Source organism: Carettochelys insculpta, chromosome 24 (genome assembly GCF_033958435.1).
Source record: "Carettochelys insculpta isolate YL-2023 chromosome 24, ASM3395843v1, whole genome shotgun sequence".
Lineage (NCBI taxonomy): Eukaryota > Metazoa > Chordata > Testudines > Carettochelyidae > Carettochelys > Carettochelys insculpta.
Window position 1 is genome coordinate 8,796,670 of NC_134160.1, and position 19,293 is coordinate 8,815,962.

The window sequence follows — 19,293 nt, forward strand, 5'->3', positions numbered from 1 at the left end:
AAACAAGTGCCATTCAGTCTTTCCAGATGACTGCACCCTTTGCAAGAGTTTTGCATGCCAGCAACTTACGCCTCCCTTAAAAACTACTTACAGAAACATTCAAAAATATCGCAGAAGATTCTTACTGAAAACTTGCTGACTTTCTACCATCTTATAATCAAATCAATGAACTGGAACAGAAATATTTCAGCGTAAGGCATATGCGGCAGTAGAAACCAATCATCGTCTGAATAAACTCTTTGGACTGTACTGACTTTACCAGTGTTTTTTATGGAGCCTGTTGTAAAACTAGGCAAATATCTGGATGAGTTGATGCACCCCCTGGAAGACCTCGGTGTACACCCAAGGTTACAAGTATCCCTGGTTGAGAAACACTGATCTACAGCAAACGCATCCAGAGCAGCTGACAGACTTGTCAGGCCCCTGGGTAAAGGGAGAGAGGGGAGGAATGGATGAGGAGGGTGGCTCTGTGCTCCAAGAAGAGGGCAGAGCCTGAGATGGAAGGGGCGGGGCCTGAGGTGGAAGTGGGGGTTGGGGCAGCCATCTCTCAGCACTGCCCAAATTGTGGTACACCCCCCTGCCCAGCCCTTACAGCTGCCCAGAGCGCACTGCTGCAATTTAAAAGGCCCAGGCCTCCAGGCGCCGCCACTCTCACAGCAGGGCTCCCCCAGGGCCATATTGAATTGACAGGCTCCTGGGCAATTGCCCCCTTCTCCCTCCGCCCCTGTCAGTACCAACACCGATCATCCATGAGGATGATTCTTGGTGGACACCTTCCAGGAAATGCTCTTTGAAGGCAGCACGCCCAACGCCACCCGTCTCAAACAGGAACCCCCCGCAGTGAATCCCTCATTGTCTCTGTCCTCGGGCCTACTTTGTGCTCCAGATGCTCACTTTCCAAGGGGACTTTGGGGATGGTTCCAGGACCAGATGCAGCTGCTGGAGCGGTTTTCTGGCACCGTGAGCATTTTGTGGGTGTCAGCAGAGATTTACTGCATGGGAGAGCTCATCACACAGCTCATTTAACAGGATCAGTGAAGAAAGTCGTGGGCTGAGTACAAGCTCTTGGGCTAACGTGTGTGTGGCTTTGTGGCTGGGCAAAGCACTTTGGGACAGATGTTGGAACATTCCCATGCCCGGTTAGATTTTCCAACCCGCCTAAGGAGGGCAGATGCCTAATTCCTATTGAAGCCAATGGGATTTAAATGCTTAAAACACTTTTGTAAATCCCACTAGGTACTGCTCTGAATATTTAGATCTTTAAATACCTTTGGAAACCTGGACTTTCCCCACCTGTAAAATAGAGACAAATGCTACTGCTTGCTTTCCATGCCCGCAAGTGCAACAGAAGCTTTATGGAGTGGTTCTAAAACACTGTATTTTTTAACCTTCCCTGTTGCAACTGGAACAGTAACTACCCCAATAGAGGTGAGGTTTTAAACTCAGTTATTTTCCTAAGCACATCACTGAGCTGTGTACGGTGGTGAGGAAAAGTCTTCACATAACTTGCAGCAAACTCACAGGAACTGATCACTGCCATAGGCAAGGTGGCTTTTTTAGACCTTTTCTTTTACGTGTTGCCTTGGAAATTTTTAAGCAGAAACTTATTTCCTTGCTAAGTTTCCCTTTTGTGATTGGGCAATACTCATTTGTTTTTGTAGGGCTGCTCCTTGACAGTGTGAGCTGCCTGCACTTGGCAGGTGGTGAGACTGTGGTGGATGCTAGCTAGCACACACTGATTTATGGAAGCGCTGTTTGTGGGTGCTGGAGTTGGCATGCTGGCTTGTTATGGAGTTGCCTAGGAGACTGACTATGAATGTTTATCTAAAGATAAAGGACAGCCAGATATTAGTGGGCTCTACCAGCCTGAAACCCATAGTCTGCTGAGCATATCATGAGTATGGATCCTGCTGACGCAGCACTGGGTTGGTGTGAATCCTTAAGAAGGCGATGGTAGAGCTTTTTGGATGAAGTTTCTTTGGGGCTGAACTGCGTCTGCGACTATTTCCCTAAAGGAGTTAATACATCTCTTGGGGCCTGTATTTTCACAGTTAAAATCTTGCCAGAACCTGGAGACTAACAATAAGTAAATATCTCCAGAATAGCAGCCATCAGGCCACAGTATAAAAATTAGCATTTAAAGACTGTTGTGAATTTTTGTCACTTTCCCCAAAAGTAGCTCTTGACTCTAGTCACCGCGAAAGGGGCCTAAAAGTTCTGTTAAATAGCGTTGAAACCAGTGGGAAATTATCTGTTTTGTTCATTCCCTCTGAGGTACCTGGTATTAGCCACTGTCGGAACACAGGCTACTGGGCTAGACGGACCCTGGGTCTGACCCAGTCTGGGAGTTCTTACGTTCTTATGAGTGTTATGATACTTTTTTACATGAGCGGTTTCTCTCTCTAGGTTTCTATAACTGTGCTGATCACTGTCACTACCATTCTCTCTTCTCCCTAACTTTGTGCTGGTTATTCTCTCTTGTCTACAAATTGATGCAGTGAGCCCAGTTCTCTAAGTTATTTACTACCTATCATAAAATGTGTTGCCTTTGTGGGTCAGCATCTCAGCTCCTATAAACCCATGAAGCTGCATTGATCACCACCACTTGGGGCTCTGGCCCTGAACTTTTTGCACGTTTACTTTTAGACAAGTTGAAACCAAACAATCTATAATATAACTATGCAATGTAACTATAGTGGGTGGTATTCATGTCTACAGCCTGGCAGGCTCTGGCAGTGTTTGTAATGGGATTACAGAGGCTTTCAACTGGAGGCTGCTGGTTCAAATCCTGCTCAGGTCACTAATGATCAAAAGCAGGTACTATGTCAGTGGTGGGCAACCTGTGGCCCGTGGTCCGCAGGCTGTCCACTAGAGCTTCACCTGTGGACCCTATGTTTACTTCCCTCTCCCACCTGCCCCTTGCCTCATAACCCATCAGAGCCCTGCACTTCTTTGCTCCTCCTCTCTCCTTCCCTCCCAGAGCCGGAAGGCCATGAATCAGCTGTTTGCAGTATCCCTGGCGGGGTGGCGGGGGGGGGAGTGGGGGCAGAGAACAAATCAGGTGATTCGCATGCTCCGAAAGTGCTGAAAGGGATGGGAAACAGCAGGTCAGTGCAGTACTCTGCTGTGCAAGAGATGCAGGGGCAGGGGAGTGGGTGGAAACCCTGGTAGGCCATGGGTTGCTGTGGCCTACTCACCATTTGTGGTTGCTTATTACTGTACTATGTTATGGCTGTTCTGCAGGTCTCATGAGCTGATGGGGCTGCAGCCTAGTCTCAGGTAAAGAAGTGTCTTTGCCACAGAATTTCTCTCTGTTACTGGCACTGATTAGTGTCTGTGATAACACTCTAGTGGAAAAGCCATTGAGGGAATGGGACATGAACACTGAATCAAGTTCTTACCTTCCGCTGTGGTCATACTTCTACAGTTGGTTGAAGGCACAAAGATAGAACAGGCAAATTTGCATCTGCAGTATCGGGTAACCACAGGATTGCATTATCCAAAACGTTCAGCAGCACCATTCAAGAGCATTAAAGTTCAAACAAAAATGTCCAGTAATGGTTTTTAGTCTACAGCAAAATCCTTAAGCTGGAAAACCAGCACCACTGATTTTTCCATAATACTAGCCACATTTGTATGATCATCCACCTGAATAAACAGGTCACTTCCAGAAATTGGTTCTTGAGTCTTCCTCTCTAAATGCATAAGGTTCCATAGGGAGGCAAAGATTCATACCATACAACCAGTCTGCTCAGCTGTCCCCTGTGGGCAAGTCTATAGAGCTGTAATACATCAATTAATCACGAATACGTGGTAGAGTCCCGTCAAAGGGAAGCTCACTGATGGATTCCCTCACAGCCTTAAAAGCTAGAGGACCTAAAGTCTCCCCAGAATATCAGGCTGGCAGTTATAAAGATGGATGCTTCCCCAGTACTATTGGAAATGACATTTTTATAGTTCAAGAGGAATTCAGTTCTATTTTAGTAGTACTTTTCATTAGGTCACATGGGTTGCTTCAGGTCATTTGTCCTGGAGGAAGCTTGCACAGAAGACAAACATCTTGTTTGTTTGTAATGTTACCCAGTTGTGATCATGCTGCGTATTAGATTCAGGTGACGGATAAGCATGTGCAGCACTACCTGCTGTCTCACACAGGGGCCTGCCTGCCACAGGAAACCAGTTGATAGGAGGCAAAAGTCACGGCTCCTCAGAAAGGAAGCAGGACCTTGCATGTTATGTGGCCAGATGCAATCAGCTTCCCATTGTGAGCAGGAGTCCGTCTCTAATGGGCTGGAGGTGGCATTGCCACGTTCTGACCCTGGCTCTCCCACTCACTGGCTGTGCGACCTTGGACAAGACTCCCAGGCCCAAATGTGCAAAAGTGGCCTGTAGTTCTGGCAGGCCGTCACTGAGGTGCACGCACCTCGGGGCATTGCTTTGGAAGGGTAGTGCATTGTGCCATGGGATTGGATGGTGGCAAGTTGTCCTCAGACACGTGGCTGGTTGGTTTGGAGTTCCAGGCAGGTCCGCCCCATGCAACAGAGGAAGGAGGCAAGTGCAGATCTTCCAGCCACCCTGAACACACTGGGAAGCTTCTTCCCCTACCTCCTGTCCTTATGTCAGCAACAGACAACCTAGGCTAGTGAGAGTGCCACATGAGTGGCCTTCCTTCACCTCAGCGGGCTGCAAGATGGTTGTCTCCTGGGATTTTACTAACTGCACTTGCGTACCTAGGATTTGCGTGGTGTGCCACTTGAATCGTAACTGCACTTTGACTGGCTACAGAGGGAATACACAGCTCTCCCCATCCGTGTTTTGTGCAATCAGCACACACTTCACTTCACATGCCCTGGCTTTACGTGTGTCTGACTTTCGGCATTCCAGTTGGAAGAAAACACTGGGGACAAAGGTGCTGGAATAATTTGCATAGTGGGGGTGCTGAAAACTGTAGAAAATGTCTGTAAATCTTGTATTCAATAGAAACCACTTCAGGCTCGGGGATGCTGCAGCACCTCCCACCTCCAAGTGCCAGCATCTAGGTCTGGGGATGGAAAGCTGCAGAATCTGGTACCCATGTGCATGGGCAATGAACAGTAAAGCAAATCTCTCCTGGACCACAGGTAGAGCCTTGATGGGTGGCATGTGGGCTGCAGGTTGCCCATCACTGCCCTAGGTTCCCTCTGGCTCTGCCTCCTCCCCTCCCCCTCCTGTGTGTGTTCTGCTTTCACACCACAGCCACTCCTCCCACCCCGGCTGCTCCCTGCCCTGCCAGCCCCGGCCCGGGATTCCTCCTGCCTGCAGAGGACGCGCTGACCGCCAGCAGCTCACTCCGGCCTCTCCCTCCGCCCTTGGGGAGGGTACGCGTCATTTCCTCTGCGCGTGGTGCGTGGGCCGGAAGTGACTGGCGGAAGCCGCAAGCGGGGAGGGAGGCTGCTTGTTTTGTCTGCGGTGGGGGCACGGCGATGGCGGATGGAGGCCCGCACGGAGGGGTGAGCGGCCTGGCAGAGCTTCCTGGGGGCTAGAGCTCGAGAAGACAGCTGGAGGGTAGAGGACAGGGTGGATAGGGGAGGGGGATTTTGAGGGTAGGAGAAATGTTGGGGGGCTGTATTGGGGCATGAGTGGGATGGGGGCGGGATAGAGTGTGGGGTAGGCTGGAGGGCATGGGAAGGGTGGAGGGAGGTGGTGGAACTGCCTCTAATATCCTGGTTTAAAGCACTGTGCCCTCGAGCCACTGATGTAGATCGCTCATCCCCCCCCGCCTTTTATAATGGTGTTCTAGGCCGCCTCTGTGAGCTCAGACGAAGAATCTGCACTTACTGCCGCTGAGGAGTTGGCTGCCCAGAAGAGGGAGGAGAGGCTGAGGAAGTTCAGAGAGCTTCATATGAAAAGGGTGAGACAGCCTGTGCTGCCTAATGGCGGTGACTATTTCCAGTCTTGTTTGCAGCTGGGTTTTGTTTACAGTTTTGGAGGTAACTGAGCCAAGCACTTCTTTTTGCAGCCATTACTTTAAGGTACTTTTAAGATTGAAACTGTAACAGATTCTTAAAGTTCTGAATTAAAACATGGGTGGGAGAGGGAAGAATGCTAATCATCCCCAGGCAAAATTTCAAAGGCAAAAATCCATGCAAGCATTCAATTTCTCTGAGTTCTCTCCTGGAAAACTATGTACTGGGGAGACAATAAGAGTTTTGTCAGGATAGATAAAAATGCTTTTATCAGAGGGTCTACAACAGTTTTGCCTGATGTTCTGTAGTATTCTATTTCTGTGTACCAACGAGGTCAGAGGGTTCCCTGTGAGTTCAGTGACAAACTTTTTGCTCCTAGAATGAGGCTCGCAAGCTAAATCACCAGGAAGTTGTGGAAGAAGATAAAAGACTCAAGTTGCCAGCAAACTGGGAAGCAAAAAAATCTCGTTTGGAATGGGAACTGAAGGTTGAGGAAAAGAAGAAGGTATAATACACCTGTTTTTATTACAACTTAAATCTTCTATTTTAGATCACTATCCTGCAAAGATTTAACACTGTGGGCTGTAAATAGTCACACTGAGATCAGTACAACTACCTGTACTGCATTATATCATGCATGTGCATATGTTTCTGTGGGATCAAGAATTTATTACCCCAGTTTAAGGATTGTATCTTCATGCAAGTGTGTACAGTGCCTACAATGATTCTGGTCTTGCATCAGGGCTTTTGAGTGCTACTGATTTTATATATTAAAATAAAATTAAAATAATCAAGGATCAGACTGTGATGGTTGGTGAGATTGTCTGGTATCATTCAAACTTACAATGTAAATAAAATTAGGAAAATATCTCTAATCTATTAAACTTTATTGTCTGCTACTTTTTGTTATGTTTTTAAAACTTAAGAATTGCTTCTATTTATATTAGGAATGTGCTGCTAAAGGAGAAGATTACGAGAGAGTGAAGCTGTTAGAAATCAGTGCTGAGGATGCAGAAAGATGGGAGAGAAAAAAGAAGAGAAAAAATCCAGATCTAGGGTTTTCAGGTAAGAAACTTAATTTTATTTTTTCAGGACTTAGGGGGATACAAATATTTAAGCTTTATTTTTTTCATATATTTTCACTAAAACTTGACCAGTTCAGTCTTTTGTTAATTGCAATCCTTTTTATTCTAAAGATTATGCAGCTGCTCAGTTGCGCCAATATCAGAGGTTAACCAAGCAGATCAAACCTGACATGGAAAAATATGAAAAGCTAAAAGAAGAAAAGTAAGTTTCTCTTTTTTTTTGGCAAACCCGTAATATGTTTTTAAATGTCATATGCAAATATGAATTGTTTGATGAACTAATGTCTGAAATAGCTGAAAATTATTTTCAGTTCATATCATTCAAACATATTTCATTTTATCTTTGTACATGTGTTTCAATACAAATGGCTTTCTGGCATGGTCCCATGACAGTCACGTCCTGGGTAAAGCTGTAGATGTGTATAATTTGTAATATGCTAGTTCAAGGTCTCTGTCATTTGCCCGTTCCATTTTTATAGAAGTTACATACAAAAAATAATTTGACAAATCAGTTGATTTTTTTCCTGTTTATCTTTCTCTTTCAGTGGAGAAGAATTGTATCCAACAGCAAACAGTCTTCTTCATGGAACTCATGTAGCATGTAAAGAAGGGATTGATAAAATGGTTACAGATCTCGAAAAACAGTGAGTAATAAGATGGTTTTAATTATCTCAAACCTTCGCTCTCGTAACACACAATGCTTTTACTATTTTATTTGCTGTAGTGTGAGCATTACTTGTGTTGCCTGGTAACTTCTGCATAAAGATGTATATTTAAGGGTGTAATCAGTGTAGCCTGCACTGTTTATGAATCTGTACACTAGCTTACATATACAGGATTTTTATGCAGTGCTGTATGCACGGGAAGAATACACTGAAAATACATCCACCATTGCATGTGATTTCCGCTCTAGTTTTAATAGTATTAGCTTCAGCTGTAAATATAGGAATTTATTCATTCTAAAGACTAAAAGTTTCCTGTACATCTGGGGTCTGAAAATGTTAAATGTGATTCTCTTACAGAATTGAAAAACGTGACAAATACAGTCGGCGACGGGCTTATAATGACGACGCAGATATTGATTACATTAATGAGAGAAATGCCAAATTCAATAAGAAGGCTGAAAGGTTCTATGGGAAATATACAGCAGAAATTAAACAGAACTTGGAAAGAGGAACTGCTGTCTAACCTTTCAGATCTCAAGAGAGGCACAAGTCCACAAAAGATAATATTCAGTACAAGTTAGGCATATTTTCCAAAAAAGTCTAAAAATTGTATTAATATACTAATATAAATATAAAATTTGTAATATTCAATATTAAAATGACAACTTGGGGAAAAGCTCCTTTTTTAATCCAGTGGTTTGTATTGCATGCATGCTTGAGTAACAGTGGGTATCATAGCTGTACATAGCTCACATGTCAAAAGTTGGCTTCTTTTTGTCAATTTAGCAAACTTCAAGAGCTGCTACTTAGGTCATAACCTCGTTATATATATATATATATTGTTTTAGATATTTTTAAAGCAGTTCTATTTAAAATACAAGTTAACTAAATATGTGTTTAGCTTAAAATTTTAAGTGTTCTTCCATGCTAGCAGTAAGTGCATGGGATCCTTCAAGATCAAATTTAGACCAGTTTAAGCGCCAGGTCTAGGGCAGGGTTGGGAGGGAGAGAACAGATTGATTGATATATTCCTATTCTGTAGTAAATAGGTAATATTTGTTTATCTTATTAAATGGAGCTGTACTACTCAATTAAAACAGATGTTCCCACTTTTGTATGTAACAATGGGTAAGTTTCTTAATTTCTGTGCTGCACTTTTCCCCATTTTTATTAAGTGCAAGGATAATACTGCCTCCATTTAAACTCATTAAAATAATATTTTTCCACTGACTATGCCATGATTATAATATGCGAGCAGGTGATGTATGTATAGAAAGATGTAGGTAGATATAAACCTGTATTAGCTTGGTAGGCTGCCAAAGAACCAAGACTTCACATCTTCCTGGAGAACAAGTCGTCTTGTGGCACCTTATAGACTAACAGATGTTTTGGAGCATAAGCTTTCGTGGGCAAAGACCCGCTTCATCAGATGCATCATGATGAAGCAGGTCTTTGCCCACGAAAGCTTATGTTCCAAAATATCTGTTAGTCTACAATGTGCCACAAGACTTCTTGTTCTTCTCAAAGCTACAGACTAACATGGCTACCTCTCTGATACTCATCTTCCTGAAGTAGATCTATCACTTACCTGCGCAAGTAAGGAGGCTGTTACTTTTTAAATGTTGGCTCAACAGAAGCTGATCTTGTTTGATTGGCCTTGAAAAAAGTTTGTTGGGCAGGGGAACTTGCTCTTATGGGCTCTGCGATATACAGGAAATCTGACATAGTGTAGACAAACCATCACTAGACAATTTTGAGGAGTAAAGGGACTTCAAAGTACCTGCAGCTGAACTGTAGCTAGATGCAAGCCAGCACTTCAAAGTTTAACACTTTGAAGTTGGGGGGGGGGGGGCGGTGAATTTGCTTAATGAAGTGCTGCATATGTGCAGCAGGATTGCAGTAATGTACTCCCCACACCCTACTTACCGTGCTCCCTTTCCCTTTAAAGTAGGGAGGTAGTGTAGACAAGCCGTTTCAATCAGGGCTCCATTTTCATCATGTGAAAGCAATTGTGTAGTAGTGATTTTCTGTTTCAGATATGCTTCAGGTTAACATTTATGCCTCTTCTCAGTTGGTCTGTAAACTCCTGCCACTGTTGATTTACACTTAATTTATTATTTGATTGCTGTTCTGGCAGTTGTGGAAGGGCTAGAACATGTTTAAAATAAAAGGGTTAAGTTTGAGAAATGTGGATCAATGGTAGTAAGGAAAGGACCTTGGGATGGGAAAGTCCAGAGTTCTCTGGTGTTTTGGAACATAAGCCCCCTCTTAGCATTGACTGGACAACAGGGATTGAGAAAATACCTATATTAATGGGCAATGGTTGGGTGTTGACCTCAAAATTTTACCACCACCTCCAGTGCAGTTAAAAGGCCTTTTGCTTACATAGCTTGTTTTGTACTGAAAATTGGTGTATGTTATGAAGCAAACCAAACTAATGGTGATATAAACAGGCAGTCCCTTTCTAGTCTAGACAAGGATTTTGTGTACCTGGGTCTCTCTCAGATGCTAATTTCCTAAATAAATGCTGCAAGGACAGAATGAGCTGCATAGCTTTTGCCTCTATCTTCATTCACAGAAGCTGTTTCCTTCTCCAGTTAAGAAGTGAGGGGAGCCAAACAACATGAATAAGGGTGACAACTGTTGTGATAAACTTTTATTCACACAAGCTGCATCATTCTAAGCATGGTACTGTATACAAGCAGCTGGGGACTTGATTCCCCCACCAGCTTTTTACTCTAGTTCTTTCTACCTTTCTGGAGTAATCAACAGCCCCTCAACTCCCATAAGGGGAAGAACCCTTAAAGCAGGAGTGAGGAACCTTTACCCAATGATCCAGGTTCAGCCCCCAGCTTGCCTGGCTCCAGCCTTTAGGGCTCCCCTCCTGGGCCTTCAGCCTAGCGCAGGGCATGGAGCCCTGAGCCTTCAGTGCCACAGTCAACCAAACAGATCTGACCCCTGGACAGTAGAAGCTGCTTCTGGTCAGTCCCTCACTCTTCCCCTCTGCAGGCACATTTGCATGGATTAGCACTGCCTGGAATTGTGGGCACTCATAGCACCACGGTACACAGGTCAACATCCCTTCCTGTTCATCTATCCCTTACCTGGACACCCTTCCATCCAGACTCTCCAAATCCCCACCCAGCTCAAGTCTGGTTCCTGGCAGCCCCTTCACAGCAACCCCCTGATGGGAGCAGGAGGTAAGCAAAATCTATTAGTCCCAGACCTGCCTAAGCTCTGGCATTAGCATGTGAGATTTTTGTGCTTCTCACTCTTGTGGTCAAACAAGATGGTTTCCCACCTCTACCATAAAGCATGAAATGAAGATAGGTGGAAAAACCTTAAAAATATTGCTTATTTTTTTATTTCAGCTTTGACATGCCTGGTGCTTACATGTAAGCATTGTGCTGCAGCATAGCCCAAGGTAGGAGCAAACAAAATATAGCCTACAAACTAACTACAGTCCCTGCACCCCACTCACTATAACCACATGCTTTACATGCTGCAAGTCCCTGGTGGGGCAATGGCCTTCTTATGCTGTCCCAGCGCCATCCCCGCCCCCTCCCCCAAATACCTGAGCCATGCATCTATGTCATCTTAAAACAATATAGTTCTATACCTTGAGTGCATTAAGTTGCAGCTCCTCCAATCTAGCCTTTTGGTTTTGCCCCCACCACCACTCAAGGCCCCATTAGTCACAGAACCTGGGGACTTCATCTTGTGACCATTTTGTTTCCAATGGTTTTCTTCCATTGATCATGTCTAGCTACAGTTTCTCAGGGTACCATTCACTGACAACACCTTGAGCAGTCAGTGCTGTCCAGGTTCCTTTGCTCCATCCTAGCCTTGGGGGCGGGGGGGGGTCCCTTCTTTTTGACCTTCAATTATTTAGTTTGTCAGCCCCAGAAACTCAAGTTAACTTGAGCCTTGTGAATTCTCCAAGATTGGAGAAGGTCCCTCATACTAGTCAGGGGGCTTCTGCTCACCCACTGCCCAGAACCCCCATGATGTTTGGTCAGTGCTATTCACGTTCCTTTAGGCCACCCTACAGCATTAGATAAGCATGCTTATTTCTGAGTTCTGCCTTCACAAAAAGGCAGGCTTAGAACTAAAAGTTAATGGGCTGTATTTTTTCCTAGTCCACCTTACATTCAGAAATTCAAATGTGACCCTAAAGGGATTATGTCACCTTGTCCAGTCTGCTAGAAGTTGGGGTTGTAGAAGGTTATGCTTTTAAAGCAATGACTTAATGTGCTTTTGGAAGATGGAGGGTGTAGAACTGCTGCTCCCCTAGCCCATGTCCCCCCCACCTCAAAGTATTCAGTATGTAGTGAGACAACACATCCTGACTTATGTATGTACAGGTATGTTTTGTTGGTGTTTCCCCCACCCAAGACAAGTTCTGGAATGTTTCTTTGTACAACATTAACTTTTGTAGAAGCTGAAATATTGGTCTGTTAAGAGCAATTGTTATTTTGCACTGCCTAGATACTGTTGACATACTTTCTACCAAAAATGAAGCCACTTGGTTTTCCACAGCAGTGTATACAATACGAGTTTTATTGTACAAAACATTTACATGAATTCCAGGTCAGAAAAAAGTGGTTTTATAAACTCTACAGCTCTCAGAAGTAGTATTTGATCATTTATCTTCAAACAGTGAAAGCTGAAAATTGAGAGCATACAGAAGGTACTGTACACTTTATACACCAATATTTCAAATTCAAAGCCAGCACACGCACGCACACAAAAAAAAAACCCAATCACTTAAACTAGTTAGGATAAGGAACTCCAACTATTCTCATCCACTTGTCCTTAACTGCTTAAGTCCAGGGGATCGGAGTATTTTTATTTACTTATTACCACAATGTAGTGGTGATTTAGTTTCAGGCTTAAACACTTAAATTCAGATACTCAAAGCAAGCCTAGATCTTAAGAAGCCCAAGCAAGCAACCCAGTGGGGAGTGCTTCCTACATGACTGTAGGAATCAGACAATCCTGCAGAAGCTATTAAAGAATGATACGCTGCAACCAACTCAATAGCACAGTAGGTATTAGCATTTTCAAATTGAAAATGTTGGAGCAACTCAGTCAATTAAGACCATCAGATTGCTTAATAAAGCACTTTACCTTACAATTCAGTAAAATACATGCCAATGTATGCCTGCAGGGCTCACACAAGAAACTGAGGGACACTTCACATTTCAACTGAATTACACAGGGCCTTAAGGAACTTTCTACCTACAATTCAACTATGAAGAACAAGGGCAAAAAAAAAAAAAAAAGAAGGTTTTACCAACTACATGACAAATCTTCATAACAGAAGCTGCTGAAATAATGAGAAAAAAAAGTTACCCACCTGTAATTTCTACTCCATTATAGTCATACAATTAAGTATTTACAACTATACACAAGATTCCCACTTGAAGTTTCTGGGCCAATGTGCTGTTTTCATATCTGGAAAACAAATCTATGTCAAGATTAACATCTTTAAATACTTATTCAACCCAACAGAGGATTTCAAACCTCACTTTTGGAAATACTACCACCACCAACAGTTCACAGGGTAGTGGAAAGTATTAGCGTGCTCTGAAAGATGCGCTCTTAGGTGAAAAGTTAAAAAATAAGCTCTCTCCCTCCTTCTGGACAGGAACCCACTGCCCATAAGGATTTCTCTCTGTTTCTTCTTTTCCCAAGGACACTGTCTCTTTGGCAGAGAGACTTGCTGGTTTCTGGAGTACTGGCTTTGCCACTGTGTTCTAGAAAGAAAGAGATATTTGCTTAGCACTCTTATTTTTACAGTATGTAGTGTGTAGGAAGTCTACAATTTTTACCTGCAGTATTTGAAGATGTGGTCTGAATATCAGTTTTCTAAACAATGAATCCAATACTGAATACATAAAAATAAAATGTCACTGAAACATTTGTTTGCAATTTTCAATGGGCAGAACACAACAGCTTTTATGAAAAAAGCGCCTGGATTACATAGCAAAGCCAGACTTGCTTTTCGGCTACTTCCATGTCCAGCTGCACAAGTTTGAAAGGTCCACAACACTACACCTTGCAAATCCACTGCTTATTTCTAAATGCTCTTATTCCGGGAAGCATAAACAAGTACATCCCTAAAGTCTATTTCTCTTTAAGTGCCTAGTGATATTATGCAGAAAAAGCAATTAAAGATAAAGGTAAAACCCAATTGGTCTTCCAAGGCTAGGCTCATGGAAAAGAGTAAGCCAAAAATCAGCATTTCCCACCTTAGATATGTAACTTACATTAGGGCTGAAAGCTATGCCTCTTGTGGTAGGAGATCTCTCAGTTCCACTTGTGGTGGAGTCTTCTATTAGTCTTCTGGACAGCTAGGGGAGAAGTTACATAGTTTAAAAAAGTGTTACACATCCCCTATGAGAAGTAACAGACAGGAAGGTGTGCTAGTCTACACACTATCAAAACAAAAAACCACAGTCAAGTAGCACTTTAAAGACTAGCAAAATAGTTTATTAGGTGAGCTTTCGTGGGACAGACCCACTTCTTCAGACCATAGCCAGACCAGAACAGACTCAATATTTAAGGCACAGAGAACCAAACACAGTAAGCAAGGAGGACAAGTCAGAAAAAGATAATCAAGGTGAGCAAATCAGAGAGTGGGGCGGGGAGGGGGGGAAAAAAAAGGTCAAGAATTAGACTGAGCCAAGTATGCAGACAAGCCCCTATAGCGACTCAAAGTTCCCGTCACGATTTAAACCATGTGTTAATGTGCCGAATTTGAATATAAAAGTCAGCTCGTCCACTTCTTTCTAAAACGGTGCGATAATTTCTCTTCACTAATACACATACCTCAAGGTCATTGACAGAATGCCCCCTTCCATTAAAGTGTTGACTAACTGGTTTGTGGATCTGGAGTGTTTTGATCTCTGTTTTGTGCCCGTTGACCCTTTGTCTAAGGGAGTTAGAAGTCTGTCCAATATACAAAACATCTGGGCATTGTTGGCACATGGCGGCACATATAATGTTAGTAGAGAAGCATGAGAAAGTGCCCATGATTCTGTGAGTAACCTGGTTAGGTCCAGTGATGGTATTTCCAGAGAAGATATGTGGACAAAGCTGGCAGCGGGCTTTGTTGCAGGGAAAGGTTCCAGGACTGGTGTTCCTGGGGTATAGACTCTGTGTTACTGAAGAGAAATTACCACAGCGTTTTAGAAAGAGAAGTGGACGAGCTGACTTTTATATTCAAATTTGGCACATTAACACATGGTTTAAATCGTGATGGGAACTTTTAGTCGCTATAGGGGCTTGTCTGCATACTTGGCTCAATCTAATTCTTGACCTTCCCCCCCACTCTCTGATTTGCTCACCTTGATTATCTTTTTCTGATTTGTCCTCCTTGCTTACTGTTTTTGGCTCTCTGTGCCTTAAATATTGAGTCTGTTCTGGTCTGGCTATGGTCTGAAGAAGTGGGTCTGTCCCACGAAAGCTCACCTAATAAACCATTTTGCTAGTCTTTAAAGTGCTACTTGACTGCTTTTTGTTTTGATATGCTCTATGAGAGTTAGGGAAACTCAGTATGTGAGCATATTAGTGTAAGTTCTGAACTACTACTTCAATCAGTAATGGCCTTAAGTTTAAGGCATACGAAACATTTTCCAATTTGAATTTTTGAACACTAATCTGTATGTTTATCAACACCTGTCAACACGTGACCTATGTATGTTTTAGCTTTAACTAGAGAAGTCAGATTGACATGGTCTTCAAACTGAAATAGACTATTACAGCAAGATGTGTAAAAGTTGTCCTCCAAAGCTCTGCAGGGAGGACAATAAACTTATCTGCAAGTGATGCAGGCCTCTTCTTCTGTAATCTCTCAACATCTGGAATATATTACACACATTATGAAAGGGACACCTGTGCCATTTACATAGTTGTCTATGAAACCCTTACTAATTTTACTTTAATTTTGAAATAAGTTTGATAGTTTTAGGTAGTTACTATTGTTAAGTGTGTATCTAACCACATGTAAACAACTAACAAAAATTCTAATGCATTCTAGTTAAAACTGATTAAGCTACTTCTCTTTTCCCTCCCTTAGTCCAAGCTGCTAAAGCCCACAACTCCCTTAATTACCACCAGATTTTCTTCATCAATGTCTGGAGACCATATTCATCATTTCTATAAGACAGAAATACAGTATGTAAAATGCATTTGGGGTCTGAGTATGGATTTTTGGGAATGATTTGACACATATGGAAGACTATGTATGACAGTTAACACAAAAATTAATCTTCACAAAAGCCTATTACTAGGCTTTGACAAATGAGCCCTTATCTTAGGGCAAAGAACAGATCACCCAATATAACTTGCACTTTCCTGTGAAGTTTGAAATTCTTCTCCCTTACCATGCCACTAGTGGAAAGCCTGTAGGCTATCAGGAGAGCAACGATCAAAGATTCCAAGGTACACAGCAGGTCTACAAAAGTTTGTCATTTTGGAAAGTTTAAAATATTGGATGTTTTGCGTCATTAAAATACTGAAAATTTAGATATTTTACAAGAAAAGGTCAAACACTTTTTTCATGCATGTCATGTAATTAGTGTAAGTCTGAATGTTTACCTTGAAACCAAGAGTATTCCAGTTCATAGTTACCTCAGTAGACTCTGAAGAATCTTCATTTCTGCTTTTCCCCTCATTTGTCTCTTTGGGCATGTTGTAGATTCTCAAACTAGCTGGCAAGACTATGTTATCTGTTCCCAGGGCTTTCGCAGCATTAGCCTTTGCTATTTCCAACAGTTCTCTCTTATCTACATTAAAAAAGGTTCTGTGAGGATGACCTAAGTAGTCAGATCAGTGCAAGTCATCATTAAAAACATTTCCAAACTGAAATTTATATAGTTGTCACCCCCTTTTTCCAGCAGTAATTGAAGTTTTGATTTTTGGATTGCTTGTTGACTTTAGAATTACCTTCATCTGATTATCTCAGAAAGACACACTCCAAGTTTTATATATAAATCTAACAGCAAAACAAGCCTGCAAATAAGTCAGTTCTATTCCTTCCCACCCACACTAGCAAGCCAATGAAGTGCAACTTCCTGAGCGGGAAAATACCTTTTTCACTTAAGCGCAGAGGTGTCCTGCTACGAGATCTTGTTCGCGATCGGCTTCTCCAACTTCTGTAAGCCTCAGGATAGATGGTTCTCCCAAATCCATAGTATCTTCGGCCTCTAGATCGTGATCTGCTTCTTGAAAAGGATCTTCTATAATATCGTCTTCCACGAGACCATGATCTTCCACGAGACCAGGACCTGCGAGACCTGGACCTGCTACGTGATCTATACCTTGGAGGAGAACGGTGGTACCGCCTGTAGGTCCGAGAACAGTACCTTCTTCTGTATCGGCAGCTGCGTGATCTTGACCGACTTCTGGAATATGATCTTGAGTATCTTCTATGCCTTCTGAAACCATTTCTTCCAGCTCCTGATCTTGACCTGCTTCTAGATCTACTCCAACTCCTTGAAGAAGTTGAAGTGCTTGAACTGGATCTCGAACTGTAAGTCGATCTGCTAGATGATCTTGATGATCCACCATGACTAGTTTTGGACTTTGAACGGGACACTCTCCCTTTTGGTGAGCTTAGAGTCAGATCATCCATGTAGTTTGTCATATCTTCTGTTTTATTTGTCTTCAATGTATCAGTTTTGACTGATGTTCTACAGCATCCAGTTTCAGTTCCTGTTTAGGAAACAAAAGAAAATCTAAGATTTATTCTTTACCACCACAAAACGAGGCAAACTTGAAATTTGTTCTTGCTATGCTCAAAAACCTCTTTTAACTACGAATGAAGTTCAGTGGCTAGTTGAAAAAGAAGGGCAGAAAGTAAAACTGTCAACTTTTATTATTTTTCTAATCTCTACCACAGGCACTTCAGCATATGGCCAAATTCACTCTCAAAAGCATACTGATAATACGCAAATATAGCATACATGCAAACAGTTATGTGGCATCCAGACTATTTTCCTTTGGGGTCAACAAAAAACTGTTTCCTAAGAGCCATTTTAAATGGCAGCATGTTCCTGTTGTGAAATAGCCATTTCCCACAATCAAGGTAATATCAGTAAGCCAAACGTTCACTTGGAAATTACTACTGACTACAAATAACATCATGATCACTTTACACACTTAAACAAGATAAAATGGTTGCCATGATGTAATAGCAGCCATTTGAGTTGACATTCTTAAAACAGTAGTGCATTCTAAGGAATAAACACACACTCTCCACTTCTAGTAATCTTGACAATTGTTACTGACACTTTCTTCTGATGTAAAGAATGCCAGTGAAAACTTAACAGAAATGGCTGAACGAATTCAGAGTTTATTCAGCAAATATTAAGACTTTCTAAGATCACCACCTACTGAAAACGTGAAGCCTGTAATGTCATTCATGCTTATTTCTCTTACCATCAATATAAAAATTTACTTTCTGTATCTCATATCTTTGAATGACTACTAAAATAAGACCTGTAACAGGAAAAAAGGAAACCCTAGGTCCCAGTCCACTTGACCACTGTTTTTCACGTCCGGCATCAGCAAACCTTTAAGGACCACGAAGGTCTGCAGATCGTGCACAACATAATGTCAGTCCACCCACCCGGAAAACTGACATCCTCCACTGCCTAATCGCTTGGGTACCCTCAATCCAGAGAGAAAAATAGGCAGTAACAAGGTGGACACAGTCGGTGAAGCCATCACCCAGCGGTGGAAAACCACGGAACGTTAAACAAGAGAGAAACCGAGCTTCTCTCAAAGCAGCGCCCACGAACACTTACCGCTGGGAGCCACGGGACTCCCCTGTTCCTGGCTCCCGTGAGGCACCTGGGGGCTCCCGTGAGGCACCTGGGGGCTCCTGCGAAAGATGCGAAAAGTCAACGAAAATTCCAACCACCGGTCCCGCAACGGGACGAACGCTCCTCCCCCCCCCCCACCTAACCCCCGGGCGTCAGCCAAGCTCCCTCTTCCTCTCCCCACCGCATCCCTGGCTCCCGCCCCACAGGCTGACCTATCACCCCAGCCGCCAACATCAAGGGCGAAGCGCGAACCCCGATACCCGCCACTACCACCCTATTACCCACAGCCACCAGCGCTCGCTGCCCCTCTGTCGACACCCCCCCAGCCGCCCGCCCTCGGCAACTCACTGGCTCCAGCTGGCCTGGTCCCCTCCATAAGGATCCCGAGCCCGAGGCGGCGCCTGCGGGGAGAGCCCCATCTCATGGGTCACTGCCATAGTGGAAACAGAGAGGTCGCCAGACCGGGACGGCAGCAGCTCAATCTGCTCCTCACACGGCTAGGGAGCACCGCCCCCGCCAACAGCTTTCAGCAGCGCAGCCTCCCCTCAAGGGTAGTAGGCCAAGCCCGATCCGCCCTCGCCGAGCGACCGCGCACCCCAACGTCTCGACAGCAACTAACCAACAATCTCGACTGAGAAGCTTCCAGAACCGCCGCCCAGTTACATAATCGGGACAACAGGGCGCATGCGCGGCCGGGTCGAGAACTTTCTTGTCCACCCCGCCCAGGACTTGCCAAAGCGCACGCGCCAACTAGAAACAGCGGCGC

General features: G+C 43.6%; 2 protein-coding genes across 11 annotated transcripts; one reads left to right on the top strand and one right to left on the bottom strand.

The window, feature by feature from the left end:
- The first annotated feature begins 5,397 nt into the window (after positions 1-5,397).
- SYF2 (SYF2 pre-mRNA splicing factor) lies at positions 5,398-9,097 on the top strand. The gene is made up of 7 exons (XM_074976320.1): positions 5,398-5,489; positions 5,780-5,890; positions 6,325-6,450; positions 6,893-7,010; positions 7,142-7,232; positions 7,576-7,674; positions 8,053-9,097. The coding sequence occupies exons 1-7, from the start codon at positions 5,463-5,465 to the stop codon at positions 8,216-8,218; spliced, it is 738 nt and encodes a 245-aa protein (XP_074832421.1). The 5' UTR covers positions 5,398-5,462; the 3' UTR covers positions 8,219-9,097.
- A 3,140-nt stretch (positions 9,098-12,237) lies between these two features.
- RSRP1 (arginine and serine rich protein 1) lies at positions 12,238-19,197 on the bottom strand. Of its 10 annotated transcripts, none has more exons than XR_012642433.1 (8): positions 18,876-19,197; positions 18,510-18,586; positions 16,792-17,415; positions 16,333-16,487; positions 13,968-14,051; positions 13,530-13,585; positions 13,055-13,152; positions 12,238-12,947 (listed from the first exon to the last, which is right to left on the bottom strand). XR_012642433.1 is itself a non-coding variant. In XM_074976338.1 (7 exons), exons 1-6 carry the CDS (start codon positions 18,962-18,964, stop codon positions 13,559-13,561), a joined length of 1,056 nt encoding a protein of 351 aa, XP_074832439.1. In that variant the 5' UTR covers positions 18,965-19,197; the 3' UTR covers positions 12,238-13,152; positions 13,530-13,558. The 10 variants fall into 10 exon arrangements, 4 of the variants coding, with proteins under 4 accessions (XP_074832439.1, XP_074832437.1, XP_074832438.1 ...); XR_012642431.1 differs by lacking the exon at positions 13,530-13,585 and adding an exon at positions 13,227-13,454 and having other exon boundaries at positions 12,238-12,361; positions 18,876-19,193; XR_012642430.1 differs by lacking the exon at positions 13,530-13,585 and adding an exon at positions 13,227-13,454 and having other exon boundaries at positions 18,876-19,193.
- Between the last annotated feature and the right edge of the window lie 96 nt (positions 19,198-19,293).

Bases quoted from the DNA above. Each gene is read 5' to 3' on its own strand.
- RSRP1 (XM_074976336.1), bottom strand. From the start codon at position 18,964: ATGGCAGTGACCCATGAGATGGGGCTCTCCCCGCAGGCGCCGCCTCGG. The intron at 17,416-18,509 runs GTAAGTGTTCGT...TTTCCTAAACAG, and splicing joins GAGTCCCGTGGCTCCCAGCG to GAACTGAAACTGGATGCTGT. The intron at 14,052-16,332 runs GTAACTATGAAC...CTTCTCCCCTAG, and splicing joins ATTCTTCAGAGTCTACTGAG to CTGTCCAGAAGACTAATAGA.
- SYF2 (XM_074976320.1), top strand. From the start codon at position 5,463: ATGGCGGATGGAGGCCCGCACGGAGGG. The intron at 5,490-5,779 runs GTGAGCGGCCTG...ATGGTGTTCTAG, and splicing joins ATGGAGGCCCGCACGGAGGG to GCCGCCTCTGTGAGCTCAGA. The intron at 6,451-6,892 runs GTATAATACACC...TATTTATATTAG, and splicing joins AGGTTGAGGAAAAGAAGAAG to GAATGTGCTGCTAAAGGAGA.